At 38.6% G+C, this 20118-nt stretch overlaps 1 protein-coding gene across 2 annotated transcripts in view; it reads right to left on the minus strand.

Moving 5' to 3' along the window:
• Positions 1–20118, minus strand: part of SMG1 (SMG1 nonsense mediated mRNA decay associated PI3K related kinase) — a 58525-nt gene that overhangs the window by 34150 nt on the left and 4257 nt on the right. Inside the window, exons 2-14 of one of the 2 annotated variants that reach the window (XM_072348955.1) lie at positions 16734–16897; positions 12839–12994; positions 9705–9841; positions 7416–7474; positions 6446–6659; positions 5576–5701; positions 5399–5471; positions 4889–4986; positions 3308–3481; positions 2109–2333; positions 1368–1469; positions 708–977; positions 131–261 (exon numbers count right to left, since the gene is read on the minus strand). In XM_072348955.1, the coding sequence (XP_072205056.1) occupies positions 131–261; positions 708–977; positions 1368–1469; positions 2109–2333; positions 3308–3481; positions 4889–4986; positions 5399–5471; positions 5576–5701; positions 6446–6659; positions 7416–7474; positions 9705–9841; positions 12839–12994; positions 16734–16897 (1929 nt within the window). The remainder of the gene's footprint in view (positions 1–130; positions 262–707; positions 978–1367; positions 1470–2108; positions 2334–3307; positions 3482–4888; positions 4987–5398; positions 5472–5575; positions 5702–6445; positions 6660–7415; positions 7475–9704; positions 9842–12838; positions 12995–16733; positions 16898–20118) is intronic. The other variant, XM_072348956.1, reaches the window with a different exon arrangement.

Here is a 20118-nt window from a genome sequence, read left to right on the forward strand (position 1 = left end):
TGATGGGAGTACTTTGGGCAAAACTAATTGTCAAACCCTATTAAATACATTCCTCCATCCCGTATTTATTCCATTCAAATCAGCTCATCCTAGTCCACTTAAAATACTGATGAACTATGAGTCTCCGTACCTGGAACAATGCGAATACAACGTATAGAGTACCGCATACTGGACAGCAGGAAAATGAACTGCTATGTCACCATGAACAATCATCAGATTTTTACTCAGTAGTGCAAACACAGTTGGTGAAAGGGCCCACATCTATTAAAAAGAATTGTAACATAAGCACAGAAACATCATAAATAGGATTCACTTAGCCTTATTGTGTAGCCTTCCACACAATTAACTATTGTTTTACTTGTTCCCACACAAAGCAGTATTTTACAACTGCATTAATTTCCTGATCTTGATCATAATTGATTTCTTTCTCCTTTTTAAACAATTCGTTAAGAGCAATTTATCCTTATTTATACCTGTATAATTAATAACCTGTAACAAGTATTTTCACACAGCTGATATGCTGTGGGGGTGGGGGGGAAAAACACTGAACTGCTTTTATCTGACAATTTTCAAAAAGCAGAATTATTCTGACAACAATGGCTTCAATCCAGGAATAGCCCTACTAAGACATTTTACCTTAGAAAACACTTTTCATTATGCACGAAGTTAAAAATCACACAGACTTTATCTATATAATTTTTACTCACCCCAATTAATGAGTTCTTAGCATTTCCAATAGTACTTAGGGCACTGAGGTCAAATATAACAACAAACTTTGCATTTTCTACAGTGAATACATGCTTCTTGAAAGAGTCGTGCTGGATTTCAGAACAGGCCTCGGGAAGATGTAAACTATAGAGAAGACTGTTCAGAGCACAGGTCATTTCTCCTAGAATCAACCTGTAAGCAGTCTCCAAAACAGGAATGTTCTTCAGGCTCAGTACTGCCTGATACACAGCGTGGGCTGCGGCAACAACCTTGACAGTACAAAATAAAGAAACAAGTGATTAGCATGTAATCAAAATAAAATGAACTACCTCTGCAGAATTAAAAACTGGATAACTCAGTCTCAATATTCATACCTAATCTTCAGTTTTCTGTAATTAAGCATCACCCACAGTCCGTAGATTACTTTCTAGACCACTTGCGTAATACACACTGAATCTGAAAGCCACGTGAACTAAGCACTTCATTGTCATACCAGGCAGGGAACTTGCAAACTCTCACTGAGTCTAATAGCTAAAACCACAAACCAGCTATATCTGCTCTCTCAAAGCTTCTTTAAAATGAATAGGATTTTACACCCTGAAAATATGTTCCACAAATGTAAGGCTATAGTAACACACCTGTAGAGTCAATTCTCTTACCTCTTTCTCCTTATGATAACGAAGTACAAGCAGTTTAGACTCCGGAATAAATAATTTCTCTACAAATGATGATGGCAGTTTTGTATTTATTTGTTCAACAATCTGGGGATAAAACAAAACAAACACCTTTAACCAATTTCTAAATAAATACCTTTTATCTAATTATATCACAATATTTTATGAAAGATTAATCAAAACATCATTTTTCTGTCTTGCATACAGCATATTTAAAAGTTTCCCACTAACACAAGTATTTGTAATTTGTTCTCCTAAATCCACGCAAATAATTAGTTACTTTGAGATAGCTGAGAGAAAATTGCTCAATCAACCTGCATCCATAGGAGATTTAGAGACTTGTGGTCTAAGAGCTACATTTTTGAAGAATTCTGATTTCCCAGTGATGGTATATGCAGATATTCAATAGAAAAACTGGGAATATTAAGCACTAAACTCTGGTGGTATCAACTGCAGAGACCAACAGTGAAGCAAGACATAAAGAAACCAACAAAATAAAAACAACACTCAGGCTAAAATGAAAACCATATTATCAACAACCCGAATGCATAAATAAGCTAGCAACAGGGGCTTTTCAGGAATGAAAACTAGCAGTAGAATTTATTGCTTGCGATCAGGAAAAGTTTTAAGCATACATCTAAAACAGACAGAAAAAAAATCATTTTGCTTTAAAAAAAGAAAACAACAGTATTTTTCCATGGGAAAAACAAAATAACATGTACACACCAGCGTCAACAAATTCAGGACTGAAATGATATAATCAGTGCCACAAGTCTGACAATTTTCCATTTGATCCAATCCGTATGTGATAACCATGTCACAGTGTATGGTCATACTTGGATCCAGACTGCCAAGTAAAACACCAACACACTCATTGGCAGCTGTGAGTACTGCTTCTGAAAAGAATACTTGGTTTGCAGCAGTCACACATCTCATTACTCTGTACAGAACCTGGAAAATTAAAAGAAACATCTATATTAATTTATTTCAAAACAAAAAGAGACAAGAACCACATGTTAATTAATTATACTTGCATCTATTTGATGTTCTGTCCATTACCATACTCTGTATCATGGTATACTCTCTCAAAAGAATATTTTTCTGAATCATATACATCGTGACATTGCACTGCACAAGTATAAGAACAGAAATAAACTCATGACTGCTTGCTTCATATCATCTAAAGGCTTGAATAGACCTAGAAAACCCAAATTGATTATTCAGACATCTATTCTTCTGCAGCTGATGACAACAGAACAACTGCTCTTTCCTAAAAGACAGATTAAATTTATCTTTGGAATTTACATCACAAGAATCCTCTGCAGATTAAGACAAGTTACAAAGCTTTCTTGGCTTTAATTGGGAAATCAACACTTACTTGAGAAGTCATTCTGTCCCTAACATAACTCCATAGGAGCACAAATACCACTGTACAGCTCATGCAACAACGCAATGTCGATTACAGATATTTTCATCTTGTGCAATCTTTGTTTTAATGTCATTCACACCCTCTTCTGGTCATAAAACAGAAGTATAGCAGCTAGTTCTCATATTGTACCATATTATACTAACCACATATGAAGTCTTATATGGAACAAGCGGACTTTGCTATCACATTTTACTTAGATGTAATTTCAGCACAAATAATGAAAAAACTACACTTCTTAAATCACACAATATGAGTTCAGATTTTATAGCACCATAGCAATTGGAACAAATGGTAACTGTACAGTAACAAAGACAGCTAACACAGATAGAAATCTAACTGCGTGAAAACAACTGCCAACAAGAAACCATTCACTTTTGCTGTCTCCAAAGGAATACATTTGATTCAAGTTTAGCACATACTTATCAATCAAAAAACTGTCACTATATGGTAATAAATCACATCAGCAATGAAGAAAGGCAGAAACATCAATTCTTACATCAGTTACATATGCTTCCGTAATCGGTGGTCCTCTAATTGGGCTGAAGCGCTCCCCGATACTTCTCACCACAGTACTGAAAACTCGAAGAAGCGCAGCCAGTTTAGGTAGTGATACAGAGGGAGGAGGAATATCTTCATCTAGGGACTCCCCAGAAGCCACATGGCTGAGGTCCTACAGTGCACAAATTTTGTATGTCAGGATACATTATTAACAGTTGATACATAAAGCTCCAAATTTGATGTTAAAACTAATTGTAGCAAGTTTCCAGACATATACAGCTTCAGATGTATTTATTCAATGTACTTAATTTTGCAAAGGCAGAATACAGGCAGACAAAGATATGCAAGTCACTGAATCGTAATTAAATGCCATTCCACAGCTTAGCCACTAACATACAATACTCTTAGGCTGTATCTTGAGAATTAAAACACAGATTATAATGCTTCTGGTCTTGGGAACACAACATGCAGCACTGCTGTAGCAGGTGCCTTCATTCTTCTGCCACTGTCCCAAACAATTTCTAGCCACAGCCTGGCATCAAGATGTCCAGGTGGCCATCCCCACCACACTGTTTACACACAGCTACCTTTATCTGCAGACTGATTTGACCAGCAGGCTATTCCGTGCCAGCTGGCAGCAGTACCTGGGAACCTACCCAGTGCTGATCTCAGCAGTATAGATATAGCCTTGGTCTACCCCACAGCAAGACTGAACACACTACCCTGAATCACCTTCCCCACAACTTAAATTAACATGTTATCTCAGGGCTCTTCCATGACTAGGAGTATGCACTCCATCCAGTTCAGCAGATAAGCTGCTAAGCATTAACCTATCATGATAACTTAATAGTTTCAATCATATGCCTATAGTTACAGCAGTGCAAGTTTCTGTGGGCAGAAGAGGGCTAAAGAGATATGTGAATGCTAGTTGATGGAGCTGGACCACTGAAAGTATACGGACTCAGGTAAGTATGCTAATAGAACTGAATGATTTATTCTGTTTTGAGTTAAAGAGATTGTGTGGGAAGTACAACCTTACCTATAGGATCTGCACGCAAGGCAATTCTGCTAGCACTACATTAACATATAGACTACAGCACAATCCAGTTATAAAAATATACAGGAGCCAAAACCACCTCATATAATGACAGTATCCTGTCACTTTGTTTAAAAACACATTTACTATGGAACCTATGGAAACATTCAGAATCTTCCCCCCTTAACAGCCTCTTCCATAACACATCAGTGTTGGGCAAAAGGGAAGTAAGACAGTAATATGTCATCACTGCAGCACTTCACAAATAAAGGGAGTCCTCTTTTGATGATTTTGTTTTAACATGATATTCTTAATAAGGACTTACAGCCTGGCTACAATTGTAGTCCAAGTAGTCTATGAGCACTCTGGAAATGTTGTTCCACATTACCTGAATATATACTGTGTAATTTGACCCCCTTTTCCTCAGGAAAATCCTATAATTTCATTTTCTACAAGGGTAATACATGCCTAAATCACAGCTGTGCATGTCTTAATAAAATCTGTAACAGTTAATCCTGGTATATACAATCAAGCCTTATTTACCTCAGCATAAGCTTCCATATCTTCTAAAAACTGACCCAAGAGCGTTGTAGAAAAAGTAAGATCAGCCACCCAGAAGGGCTCCAAGCTCTGCAGCCATCCTACATAAAAATACCAGGACAATTAAAACAAAGGAACTAGTTAATGCACAAAAATGAGATTTTCGTAAAATAAAGCACCTATACCACAACAATTTGTTTACGTATATAAAAAACAGATTTTTCTTTCTTAGCTTAATTTTTCAGAATTAAAATTCATAAACCTACTAATTGTTAAAGAAGTGAACAAATCGACAGATGTTTAAACACAGTCTGAATAAAGTGTCCCATCTTTCCATGTATACCATAAAATGGCAAAAATATATATATAAATTAGGAACAAAATCTATCGCAGACCCAGAAACTCGTTTTCATTTTGTCACCTTGCACCTTAGTAGAATCAGATTAGTGTCATCTCCCACCCCCAATTTCTGCAAGCCAGAGTGTACATCGGCAGCCCTTCAGCCAAACTCACCAGACACCTGTTGAGTCAATGAAGGTTTCTGAGTGTGATCTATATGCCACCCAACCAGTATGTCCACTGTGTCCTGTAAAGAAATTTTTGGGGAAAACAAGGGAAAATGTTAGTTACTCAATATAGTACAACAACTTTCCTACCTAGGAGCGAAAAATACAGAGAAATTAAGCATACCCGAAAATTGGTGCTGAAAATGTGAGGATAACATCTGGACAACAGAAGAATGCACTTGACACACTTGCACAGTAACTCTGGTGTATCCACGTTTTCTAGAATGGACTGTAGGCTGGTCATTACAAGCTGAAAAATAAAGCAAAGCTACTCAAGATTCCACTTGACTAACACAGCCTGTGAGACATTTAGAATATAAGGATAGATTTATTCAATATCGAGCATTTTTAGGGAGCTGCTCCGAGTTAAGCTGCTGGGAGGAAAATACTAAAAAGCACCACAGAGATGGCTTCAAAAGACCTATTTCAACTGGGTATTTTCTTGAGATATGGCAAACAGCTTCACAGTTTAAGGATACTGGCTGACTTGAATTGTCCTGCTGAAAGCTTTTAGTCTGCATAAAACAGAAACCAAACTGGAGCACAGACCTAAATGCACTTGCTCTACACCCAAAGTAAGACCCTGGAACTTGAACCAAGGGATCAAGTTTGTCTGCACACGTTCTACTCTGTCTCAAATCCTACTAAAATTCAAATTTGACATTGCAGAGAGGAGGTGACACATCAAAGCAATCCACGGGCTAGGCTAAGTGTACTATTCACTTGGGCTTTTTTTGCTCTCAACAAGACTCTTCACTTTGGATCCACAATACATCCAAATAAATAGAATCAAAATACGTACCGTTGCATGGACTTGCCATTTTCTTCTAACTAAATCAGTATCACAGAATTTCATACAAAGTCCCTCCCAGTTTTAATTATGCTTACTTATTACGTAAACATAGAATTACTTATTGGTCATTCTAGTTTAAACGTTAATTCTAGCATTGCACTGGAGAAGTTATTAATATTCCTGTTTTAACTTGTACCTTACCTGCATTAAAGATGAAAAGGCTTTCTTTTCTCCTACAGTCTCCAGTGCTTTGTAGGTTGCACACAAATAAAGAAGTTTAACTTCATCTTTTGTGGATAAGCTGAATTTGCTGAAAATCCATTTAAATATCTTCTCAGCCTCATAGCTTAGAGAAGCACAAAGAAGGCCAAGACAGCAAGCTCCTTCCTGTCTCAGTTCTTGAAGCAATTTACTACTGCATTTTGGGGGAGGAAAAAAAAGAAACGTGGAGTTAAAGCACAACAGAAGAAACCAAGAATAGATTCAGCATTTTTCTAGAACAGGAAAATATATTCATAAACGAAGCTGCTTTCCTCCTACTTATTTGCAATAAAGACCATAAGGTTGAAATTGCAATTAATAACACATAATAAATTTTTTACAAAGTACTTCTACTAAATCAATCAATTTAAATAAAAGAATACAATACGCTGGCCACACTACTTGCAATGTGTTGTGCGAGGAAGAAAATTCTTAACACGGAGCTAATTTTGAGTAGCAGCACTGAAATAAACACCAAAAGGCCTACAAACTCCTGAGCTTCCTCTGCATACGTTCCTACTTTGATGGAGACAAAGCCAGACAGGTTGTAAAAAAAGAAAAAAATGAAGCTCAATGTGAACGCCAGATAAGCACAGCAACACAATACTTCGTCCAACTAATTAAACATAGCTGAGACAATTCACACCACCTACAACATAAAAGCAACACAGATGCATTAAAATCCTCTCTGTGAAGCGTGCTCTAGACAGTCTAAAAGTGTTGCTGACATGCTTAAGAGTCTCAGCTGCCCTGTTCCATCCGTTTAATACAATCTGTCATATCCATGCAAAATAACTGAATTTTTTTTTCAACCTTTCCTCCAATGCTACAGTGTTTCTATACTCAAAACAATAAACATAATCATTAGTCTTCTTTATAACCTTTAAACTGCTTAGTTTTTCTTTCTTACCTTTCATTGAGTACATCATGAATGGCAGTCAGGATATTATCCAATTGTTTAACCAGTACCTATAACACAGGATACATAAAAAGTTTTAAACATAATAACACCACAATAACTCTGCAAACTAGGTCCTGTTTACATCCACATTAAGAACATCCCTGGCAATTATGTTTGCTAATAGAACGCTATTACAGTTTCCATGGCCTCTGCAGGCTAGCAGGAACTATATTAAGCAACACCGAAATATTATCCCACATGTTATATTTCATATTTATTTACAGTAGCCACAAAAATACACTGGCAGCCTGCTATCAAGCCCTGTTCTATATTTAGTTCTAGCTGATGACATCACATCATAGATGTAAGACTCATCATTCAGCCCATCAGTAGTGGCTACTGAAGACATATGGTCCTACCTTTATAAGTGAGAACAGCAGCACAGTATTTAACTGATGGTTAATACAGCCTGGAGAATTAAATTATTTTACAACATAAACATTTGAAAAATATGCCCAATACCTGCATAAGAGGCTACAGCAAGAGGGAAAAAGATACCTATACAATTTATAAGCTGCTGTTCCATAGCAAGGGCACTGCCTGGTTACTTCTATTACTACACGTTGTTCAACACACCTACATTTCAACCCCAAGACAAACAAGAACTCTGTTAAACTACGCTTAATGATGTAAAGAACTGCAAGAGGAACAGCTAGGTTAAGAACCAAACTTTACAAAACTTTATGCTCAACATTGGAGAGATCATTTGATACCCAAACTTGTTTTTGTTAGTTAGTTGGGAGAAGAGAAAGTTTCTCAATGACAAACTTTTAACAATCTAAATGGCAGCATGAAAAACTTGGTCACCACCATGTTAAGCATCAGTATGGCAACTCCAGTATGTCCTGAGAAACAGCAATAAACCTAAATACAACATTGTTACAAAACAATGAAATTGAGGTGTTGTGAATTTAGGAATGAAGTATCACAGCATTGCCTAGGCAGGTATCAGACCAAAGCCTTGCAATACTTCACTTTAAGTACTATTAAATACATACACCCATACAGGATATATTTTTTTCCCTTGAACCCTTAAGAAACACTTGACAATTTTAGAGCTCAAAAACTCGTTTTAAAACAAACAAAACCCAAAGACCTAATGAAAAAAATAGACTTCTTTTATTCCTAACTCCACAGAAGGGGATCCAGATACAAGGAGCTTTTCTCATTTTCAACAATGCTGAATACTGGTGAGATCCCTTTCAAGTGTAAAGGGCTTGAAATACCACCTGGAATGTTCTATCATGTTTCTTCCAAAGAGCATGCTATGCTTCTCCTCAGATGCTTGATGAAGGATTCATAGCTTCCTTAAGCTGCCAATATTTACCAGTATCTAATAAGGTGGTGGCTATAACTAAGATAACTGAAAAGCAAAACCCAGTTCCGAACGATTGTTTTCACAAGGCACTGCAGTTAATTTTTAATACCTGCAGAGTTAAAAGTTTGCATATCTCAAAAACAGATGGCAAAAGAAACATGTATCAATTACTAAAAAATAAGGGCTGCAACTGTCACATTTGCGTAGAAAGAGAAGCATTTAAGTGAGAGGAACATATAAATATTGACAAATTCACTGTCTATCAAACCACAACCAAACACCAAATCTCTGCAGTTCTCAGTGTCAGAGATCAACCTGAGAGTCCAACAGCCACTCAGTGTAAGCAAAGCATTGGAGTCAACAGCTCTGAGCAATTGTATTTCAGGTGAGATTCAGATTCAAGTGCAAATTACTAAAGATTTACTATAACAAGACTCTTTCCATAAACATAAGCCTTGGAATCAAAACATTTAACTATTGCCATTCTTCCTCTCAAGAGAGCCATCCTTCCTAAAACACTGTGTCATATTTACTCCAAGGGATCAGATTATCATTTCTTCCTTGACCAGCATGCAGGGAGCTACTGAAAGAAACACTGATATTCATCTGAGGATACTACACAATCCAAATGGGGATAGAAGGCTCCTGGATAAGATAATTCCGTATTTGCATATGTTTAGCTAGAAAGCTTAGTTTTAAGATGAGCTATACCGACAACTGTAAAAATATTTGAACATTTTTCATTTAAAATACAGAAATAGTTACTTACATCTCCTGAATGAGACAAAGAACTGAAAGTCTGGAAACACGCTTTCCTCTGTTGTAGGTAAGATACACCCTACAGCCAGATTTTAACACTGATTTTTTTTTTTATGAGGAAAAAAACACTCCAGTGCTACAGCAAAGTAAAGACTACTTACCAGTTTGTTTTCTGGTTGCTGAATGAATTCTTTCAGCTGCTTTACAGTAGCCAGTCTTCGGTCTCTGTCGTCTTCCCGAGTAATCCTCCGAAGAAGATTTGACAGTCGAGACTCGTCAGAATAAGACAACGATCGCTCTGGGGGGAAAAAAAAAAGGCCATTACTTCTTCTCTCTACAGTGTTTTATCAATAAGATATATAGGCTGAAATGAGTATTTGCATACCCACAAAGTCTTCATAGTAATTTGAGGGAAAAAGTTATAAAAAAATACAAATAAACATCTTGATATGGAGAAAACACACAATCCAATTCAGCTACCAAAATACTTTATTTCTCCCAATAGCCAGGCTAGTATCTGGGTAGAACTCTTCCACAGCTAAGCAAAACTTGGTTATACTCCTAAACATAACCCTGGATCCAGCTGCCTTCCACACAAGTAAAAACATACACACAATTATTACTTTTTGAGTTTGACAAGGTTAACTAAGATTTCTGACTGAATGTACGAACAAAACAGTTCAACAAATGATGTTTTAGGCAAACCTTTTTTAAAAAAACAACCTGTTTCTTGAAGCACAGAACCAGATTTAAACTCAAGAAATACCAAGAAACAGTGTTTGCTGTCATTTTGGCACAAGAGGGTTCTGCTTCGAAAAGGAAAAGAGGTACATTTGTTCCATTGAGGAACAGTAACACCCTAGGGAAGAAAATGCTTTTTGAAAGTTCAAATGGAATTGTTTGAAAACAAAACATACATGGCTTGGTTAGGATGGAAATTAATACAGACTATAGTACACACATAGTAAAATGTGCAACTGCTATTCATGAATAATTCCATGGGAACACTCAACCAGGGAAGCATCCTATTATATATTACTGAAGGCATCTTAAAGACTAAGCTGAACAAAATGTACATATTTTTCTTTCACTTCTACACTGTCCACAAACAAAGTCTCTCAAAACAACAATATAAAGATGTCCTTGAACAATTCACGGCATCAACAGTCCTTTAAAACAAACCACTACAAGATAACAGATGTGCCTCCCGATTAAGAGAAACATGTGTTCCGCAATATCCCTTCAGCTACACTCTGCTGAGTGCCTGGACCCCAACATGCCACCTGCCTGTCTGTGCTGATCCCTGCTGCTCAGCGAGCACGTGGGAAACCACAAAGGCATCAGCTGGGTTGGGTCACCAGACACCGTGCTTGAAGGGCAAAACAGGATGCAGTCATTTGGAAAATACTGGACGTTATTATTTCTAAGTAAGTTTTTACAAATAGATTCTCTATCTCTGGAAGGTAACCTCTGTCCCTTAAAAGAAAAAAGTGACTCTTCAGTTTCAGAAGAAATGCCTCTTCACTGCTCTTAAAGTGGTTCCATTTTCTTGAAGCCTTGAATTAAACCCACAGCCTACAACTTTTGAGTGTTGCATTTTCTGTGTTTAATTTCATTTGTAATCTCTTTGTGGCAAACAGTGATTTATTTTGAAAACACAGCTGTGCTGCCCTACATACCAAAGAAATCCTAAAACTAGAACTGCACAAACAAAACCATCACCAAGGTGCTATGAGACAGGCTTCCACTGCTGCTAGAACAAGACATGCTGTTCAAATCACTACTAAAAGCAGCTTTGCTCTTATCAATTAATACCTCAAACATTAACACTAGCCCCTAAAACAGTGAACATTAGCTGTCTGTTGAGTCACAATAATAAAGTAATAAAACAAGTAATGAGAACAGTAAAATAACTCTCAGCATGACTGAAACTATGCTCATCAGAGCACTAGGTCTGTATAAGGCCTCAGCGTTGTGGAAAATCAGCAGGTTGTCAGCCATATGTGAACACACAGAAGAAAGCTATTTTTATAATTGGTAACTGTACATGCAAAACAGAAAAGAAATATATATATTTTTTAAAAGATCCTGTTGCAACATAACCCTGGTGTGTCTTATGGAAGCCTCCAAAAAATCTTAGTGACTTACTGAAATGTACGAGAATGATGACAGCTCCCCGGTTAACAAGGAGACTCAAAATCTGCCATCTGGAGAAGGATAAATTACACACACAAGCATACACAGCACAGGCAGTGACTTTGGTCATTCAAGATTCCCAACATTTTGTTGGCTGAAAAGGTGCTCACATACCTACAATAGTCTGAGTTTTCTATGAGTACTAACAGAAAATTGCCTCCTAGCTCTGCTCCTAGAATCATTATTTATGCTGAGCTCTCCATTCAAACAATTCTTTGTTGCCTCTGCTCAGCCATGCCTCAATACATTAAAAACACTGAAAATTTTTGATATCAAAACACCAGAAAGGGATTATAAAAATCAGTTGAACCCCTTCCAAAGACCAGATTTTTACATCAGTCACATCACTACCTGCAACTCAATTCTACCACTTGCAAAGCACACTGAATGCTCCTATTTTACCTTTTGTCCTCCCTAAAATGGAAAGCCCTAAGGAAAAAAAGACTACCTTCCCATATATTTATGAAGGGCCTCATATAAACTAGTCATAGTTTTTGTCAGTGACTCAGCTACCGCTTAGTTTAAGCGATGCAATAAATGACAGCACTTAGTCATAACAAAGTCACTATTTTCATTCCAATGTCCTTGCAACAGCTTTTCGTTTTTTGTTTTTTAAATAAAAAAAAAATCTATTTAAGCCCAATCAGCAGGAAAAGTGAGTCCTTCATTCTCAAATCAAATGCACACCCAGCATTCTTTCATTCTCTTGCAACTCCAGATTTCCTCCTGCCGTACCTCCCATGACCATGCCCACATTCTTACGGTGCCTTCAGTTCCTCCCTTGGCATTTACCTGCAGCTGAGCAAGAGGCAGCATGAACGTGGCTGGTTCAGGGCACCCATCTACTGACTAATCACCTGCTATGATGACTGTTGACCCGCAGGCCAGCGCAAACAGATAACGGCTGAGCTCACCGTTACATGTTTTCCCACGCTCAGGACTCTCAATTAACAACTTTTTACTTGGGCATTAATTTTCATCAGCTCCAAGAGCAGATTCACCTCCTTGGAGCCATTCTGTAGCAAACTTTTTTTGACGTTCTGAACGTGAGCAGTGGCCAGAACAGAGCCCCTAACTGAAAAGTTCACGAGACCCTTACCCTGTGATTTCCTCATGTCTTTTGTGGCTAAAGCACGATTCCCATGCGGAACACTGGTAAAATCAGGATTGGTCACATTGTTAACTCTCAGCTCTTGCCCCAACGACTTCCGACCATAAGTATTTTCCCCAGATCCTCCATTGACACTGTAGCCACCTGTGGAAAAAGCAAGGTGAGATTAACACAAGCTGCATTCAGTAGGGCAGCATATTAGGAGTTATTCAGTTCAAATGCAAATCAACAGCTCAAACCTCTACCATCTTTTTTAGCTTCTTTCTCAAATGCAAAAGAGTTTTGTTATATCCAGTAAGGTTCCAGGACACACATTCAGAATCCGATCATTCTTTCTCTGAAGCATATATAAAACTCCACTACAATAGAAAGGATTTTTTAAAATGCTAATTTTGTTGTATTTGAGGGTTTTTTATTATGATTATTAATCTTGTATTTTACAAGGCTTTTCACACCAACCTACCATTAAACACAGCTCGAGGCATTCACTTATTGGCTCCTTTATCACACAAATCAAATTTCAACATTGTTTTTATTACAAACCCATAACACAAGATCCAAAAAACAGCCAAAATGAGAGAAAGCTCTGAATAAGCTATGGATTATTTAAACTATGACATGCAAATCGAACAACTCTCCCTAAACATACAGCACACAGGCTTTTTTACACATTAACAGTAGCATAGCCTTTAATGAAATGCAGTCCTACATTCTCCCACTTGAGAGTGACATGGTACATCTTCAGTAACAGTACAAAGCTGAGATAAAAAGGTCATTTTGAGTAGGGCAATCATTTGTACTCCGAGACCTCTCATTTTACTCCTAGAGTATCTGCATACTCAAATGAGAAAACTAAAGGCTTTTTCCAGGCTGCCCCACCACTGAGGGCAGGTTCTTCCTCAGCAGTACAGTGGACAAATGAAACTGACAGCTATGTATACTCTCAGTGTGCTGAAGCTCGCCTGGAGGTCCACCTGCACAGCCACTCTTCTGAGCTTCTCTTTGCTTGAGACAGGAATGGCTCAGCTAAAAAAAGTGAAACCTGGAGCAATATGGAGATGCAAGGCTCCCTTCAGAAAAGGCATTTCCCCAGTTTCACCTGCATCAGTACATAGAAGTCAGTTAGAGGACGTAACCTCCCGAGACTACGGCATCAGTGAGAAACTTCCAAACGTCACAGTGAGTCTGAACCTTAGTAGACATAAAATGTCATTCATCTCAAATACAAACCTTTGGATAAAAAGTTGTGAACTGCCAGTAGAAGTTTGTGCAATTTTACACACAGGACTACTGTGCCATTGCAAAAACTCCAATCAGATCCTTAAGGTCCCTTCCAACTCAAGCTCAAAAAAACTCCTAATCAGAATCTCATCTGTAATTAGTTAATTACACCTTGAGCAAAAATAATTTATGCACATTTTGACTTACAACATAAAACCACGTTTTTAAACAAAGCAGCACATCTCTCTCCTTCAGGTTAATTTGTCAGAACAAATCAACACAGCCCTGTGAAGGAAATTACTAACAATATTTATGACAAAAGAAGTATAGCACTAAAATGTAAAGCAACAAATAAGTTAATTTAATGGAAGGTGTCAGAATCATGCATTCAGACCAAAGACATCAGCTGCCACAAACACACATGATGTCACATACAACCAGAATTCAAAGTTACTTAATACCCTTGAGTGCACACAAAAATCTCATCTGGCTTTGGTTGCTTACAAAGGCACTGGTATCTGCTCCAGCATTTTTGACGTTATCTGACATGAATTCAGCACAAGCCCACATTATCCCACTCGACATACATATGGTACATCTTCACTAACAATTGGAAGCATAGCATTGTCACCACTTTGAGTAAATGAAGAGCAGCAGGGCTAGTTTTTAGGCATTAAGGCTGTAAATATTACATAATTCTCCTCAGACAGTTATCTGCTGATATGTCACCATTATTAATTGTAGCAGAAACATACAGTTACCACAGCATGAATACTAGTGTAGGGTTTTTTTTGTGTGTGTCTTCTTTCCCCTTCAGTAAAGTCTGAGTACATCAGAGTAACAAACCAAAAGGCAGAAAATGCAGAGATAGAGAACATCTAGTCTATGGAAACAAACCTCAGGAGGCCTTGGATTAACTTTAAAAACGGAAGTCCATAAACTTACCTCTCTCATTTCAGAAAGTAAAGTAGAGGAGACAAAGGGGAGATAGCTAGTTGCAGACTTCCACTACCTAATGGGAAAGGTTGTTTAAAGAAAAATGACCAACTAACCTCAGAGATGCAAAAAGGATAGGAGTCAACAGTGATGAGTTACAGCAAGGGAAATTTGAACTGCATACAAGAAAAGAACTCTTAACCAGGAGAATGCTAAAGCAGTGAACAGGCTGCTAGGGGAGGTGCAGCCCAGGAGGTTTTCAGAAGGGAACTTCCAGACATGATGAAGTTGGAAGTCATCTGTACTATCAACATCAGAAACTGGAAAAAAAGAAACCTCTTAAAGATTCCAGGTACTTGTGGCTATGGCCATCCACAACAGAGAAGCTACAAGTTCTTTAAACAAAAGCTCCCCACTGTCAGACTCCAAAAGTGTACCTGAAGAATCACAGGGAAGAAAAACAACGCAGACATGAAACTGCACCTGTAAGCTTCAATTTCTTAAAATATAAAAATGAACAAGGAATACAAGGAATCTGGTTTTGTACATCTCTTCAAGTCACAACTGAACAAAAGAGCTGAGTCAAAGTGCTGAGCTCGCAGAGACACGTCCTGTAAGACACAGAACTTGAGGGAGTGACGGCTACATTCCTCCTGTCCAAGAGGTACTTTCCAGTAACTGCACAAAAACTTCCTTGCTGACTTTGTATGCAACTTGGCTATTTCACTATATCTGCACATGCTATTTAAGAATAACCCAGGACGTTTGAATCATATCAGATCCCTCCCTCTTAGCAGATACACTGACAATAAAACCTACCCACCTTCTAGGAAGGTCATCTGTTTATCAACTTTTACAGCATGAAGATAAGCAAAAACTTGACTCACGTTCCTTTCTCCTGTTAGCAGCACTTACTACTTGCAAAAAGTAGATCTGTATCAGCGCATCCAGCTGTAGTGCCACCATGGCATGGTGTGTACAGAATGATACAAGATAGAAAAGAAGAGGGGGGTGCAAATGCTTTTGAGGTTTCACACTAAAATCACTGGGATTCTGCAAGCAGAAAATCATCATATTTCAGCTCTGTATTTAGAAAGTATAGAGTTGATATTACAAGTTTTTCTTTTACAATGGATACGATTTTGAAATAGCTGTCTGCTAGGGGAAGTATTTCCATTCTCCCCATACCCTCAGAAGAAAGAAAAAAACAACTCTGCAATAGTACAACCCATACATTGTGCAATCCATATGAAGTCAGACTAAGGCAGAAATTTCCATTGATGACAAAAGACAGATTTGATTCCCTAACTAAGATTCCGGTTTGCCACAGTAAAGCTGCACGAGACACTCTAAGCAGCGGTACCTTGAGCCAGGCAGCCCAATTCCAACCCCAGAAGCACCAGGCACAATGCAGGAAGAAATTACAACTTGCAGACCAGACACATCCACAATACTACTCTTCAGGAAAACCATTAATGCACAAAGTCTTCTCTCATATTTCTCCCTTAAAGCACCTGCATATTTTCTCACTGCTCACATCAACCACGGCTTTTCTTTGATCCCAGATAAATCTCTTACCACAGTGATACTGTGGCAATAAGCTGCACTGGTTCACAGCACTTTTTTTGAAAGAAAAAAAAAAAAGTAGTTTTTCAAGCATTTTGAGTATACTGCCTTTCTTGGAACGTTCCCTCAAAATTTACACATGAAACAGCAATCTGAATACCTTTGTCTTCATTCTGTATGTCAGTGTGGACTCTGATATCATCGTGTCTTTGTCGAGACACCACAGCTGAATTTGAGGGTTGTAATCCATAGGAGGCAGAACTGCCCCGATCTCTGGATGAAGAGTATTTTAAATTGTCCTGGTCAGCTGATGCACTGTCAGTTCTACAAAGAGAAAAATATTTTTTTTTATGTAGGAGTATAACAGGAGTGGGATTCACATTTACTTACAAATGCAACATATTTAAATGACAATCCCAAACGTATTTCCCTGTGTTAAAATGTGTATATTTAACCTACTTTTTAGGAAGTGACCTTAAATTCACACTGGGATTAGAGTTGATCATCACAACAGCATGCAAAGGAAACACACTCTAGTGTCAGCACCTTGTGTCAAAGGTTCCCAAATATTCTTTCAGTTAGATGCCTGTGTGGGATAGGAGGACAAACTCCTTCCAGAAGTAACAAACAAAAGAGAGTGAGGTATACACATGGATCACAGCTAGGCTTTCACACTGGGCACTGCCATCACTAATCCACACGTGAACATTTACATAACATGCTATGGGCCTCACTGAGCAACACAGAACTGGTTATTAGATGGAGGTGTTACCGGCACATAACTGATAATCAATACAGGAAAAGAAAATTAACATTTTGCAAAACAAAAGCTGCAAAACAAGAATAAAGGCTTTACTACAGCAAAAAATGAAATGCAAATTAAGAGCTGTCATTCTTTAGAACAATGCTTGCAGGTAAGTGGATTTTGATACAAATCTGCATGAACTTTGGACCACTCATATCAGAAAGGTGATTTATAGCTCAGAATAAACTTGTAAGGAACAAGGTGAGAACTGCCATGCCTGCTCCCACTGGACACACCAAGCGATGTGGGTTTTAAAAGCAGTTACTTCAATGTATTATATTCATATGCATCAGATTCCAGAACTTAACTAATGACAGAGTTTATTCTTACGAGCAACACCAGAGACCCTACACAGGAACCAAAGCCATCTCAAAGCAAGAACTGGCAGAATACTGTACATCCCAGCTGCACCTGCCATCTCACCACTGAAGTTATTCACAGAGGGCTTCATTAAATCTAATTCTCAAGTTGTGGATAGCACATACCGAAAAGCAGGATGTATGATTTCTTTTCATTCCTGTGAATTAACTACAGTCTGTGTATGGAGAAACACCACATGTTCTTGGGAAAAACTATTTCCTTTTTACTTCTAAAAAGAACACTGTGATTAGGGCCAGTAGCCAAACTCAGGGAAAAAGGAGTCAAATACATCCCAAGGCCAACAGAGAACAACAGAAGGTTTCTGGGGAGCGGGTGGCACCCCAGCTGTCCCCAGGGCTCGTTGTCTTCTGACACAGCACCTCCTCAGAGCAACTGAAGGAGAAAAGCACAGTGGTTTGTATTTGCGAAGACAACTGAAGAAACCTCCCATGTATTTTAATCCTTTAGGAATGTTAGAAGACAACCTACTGTCAACTTGGAATAGGATTCAAAAGAAGGAAATGGTACTTCAGTCCTTTTATCTGAAGCATCAAGTTTAGATCCCAGCTAAAACTTCCACAGGGAAAAGCTGTCAGTGGATTTTCTTGGAAGGTACGCGTGCCTTTCACTCTGTAAGCCAACGCATCTCTGCATATGGACAGTATGACTCTTCAGGAAGTGTCTGCTAGGGCAGCACAGCACTGCCATACGGAACAAGCAGCCACAGCCAGGTGAGCCCCACTGAGAGCCTCTGCTCATGGCTGGGATCACACAACTGCCACCGGACCTCCAGCACTCACCACAGGCACACTGACCAACGACGCTCAGTGCTGTTCTCTCAATGGTATGGACTTCAACCCCACTCGCACCACGTTCCAACTTCCCTGTCAGTTCCACAGCTCCCAGCTCTCTCTGCCCTGAAACCCCAAGGGGCCTCCAGTGTATGGGAGGGTTCAAGCCAGCCTTGCCTTTCAATGGAACAGGCTGACAGAACTGAGCTGTGAGCTGTACCATCCACCACTGTCCAGCATGAAGCCTGCAGTCCTGAAGTCTGAGCGCAGGCTGATTAAACATACAGTTTTTAGGATTTCATATCCCAACCAATGGAAGGACTCCACATGTTCTCAGTACAGCCTGTCAGCATTTTGTCAGATTTTCCATTGTAGTGCAGTACACCAGCCTATTGTTTCCCTGGGAAGAACTCCACACTTGGTTAGCTCTGCCTTTAGGGACAGCTTTCTGCAAGCTCATTGTGCACAGCTCATCACCCAGCTAAAGGTGAGCAAGATTTTATTTAAAACGTACCATTTTCCTGTGCATCGACAGACAGCAGTTCCCACTGAAGACATTTTCCCCACTACAGTAAGCATGCAGTTTAAATAACCAGCAGCTTCTGCCCTCTCTTTACCATGCAAAGAAAAAAAACCTAAAACTAACACTCCTCAGTAAGGTACCAAGGTACTGCTTTCCAGAGAACCAGATTCTGTTACCCAACTTCTCCTGCAAAGACCACTTTATCAGTTACATACATTGACATCATCACAGAAGTGAACACGTGCCAAGTATGAACGCAACCACTGTACAGTGTTAGCAACAAGAGAACCAAAGTACAAAAATGTGACATCAGATAAAGTTCAGAGGAGGTTCAGGCTGGCTATTAGGAACTATTTCTTCTTTGAAAGAGTAGTTGGGCACTGGCACAGGCCAACCAGGGTGGTGGTGGAGTCACTGTGCTTTTTCCACCTGCCTGAATACATTGAAATGGCTGATGGTTCCTTCAGAATGGCTTCTTTTTGTTTGTTTCAAGGACATACAAGAGGAAACCTACACACTTATAACTGGAGAAGTCCACCCCTGCCATCAAACATATCGGCAAGATTTAACTACACCAGTTTGTGAGACTGAAGAAAGCATGGCTGAGAACAATTAGTTTCTTTTAAAATAGTCTTTTTATGCAATATGAAAATAGGTCGATCAAATATATTAAGTTTCTCTGGTTACATGGAAACCTTCAGAACTTTTGTCCGAGAATCTTGTTACAGACAATCTGGCATAGTATACATTACCTTCCAGGAGACTCCACCATATGGGTATTACTTGGAGATAATAAAAACCTTTAATGATTCTATTTGATTGTATTTTCAAGTACCGGCTCAATATGAATGTTTTATTCTGTGACATGCATACTGTGTCTGTTATCACGTAAGCGGGTCAGTTTTCCCTGGTCACTTGGTCTATTTGCCATTTATTTTTGTTATTATGCACTTCAATTCTTCACTTCTTAAAATGTTTACCCATTTAAAACAAAGCAACTGTACCACTCAAAATAACAGCTTCACAGTGCGAGGACAACCCTCTTCCATTCTTCCTCTGCACTATC

The sequence above is a fragment of the Excalfactoria chinensis genome, chromosome 14 (assembly GCF_039878825.1).
Source record: "Excalfactoria chinensis isolate bCotChi1 chromosome 14, bCotChi1.hap2, whole genome shotgun sequence".
In the NCBI taxonomy this organism is placed as follows: Eukaryota; Metazoa; Chordata; class Aves; order Galliformes; family Phasianidae; genus Excalfactoria; species Excalfactoria chinensis.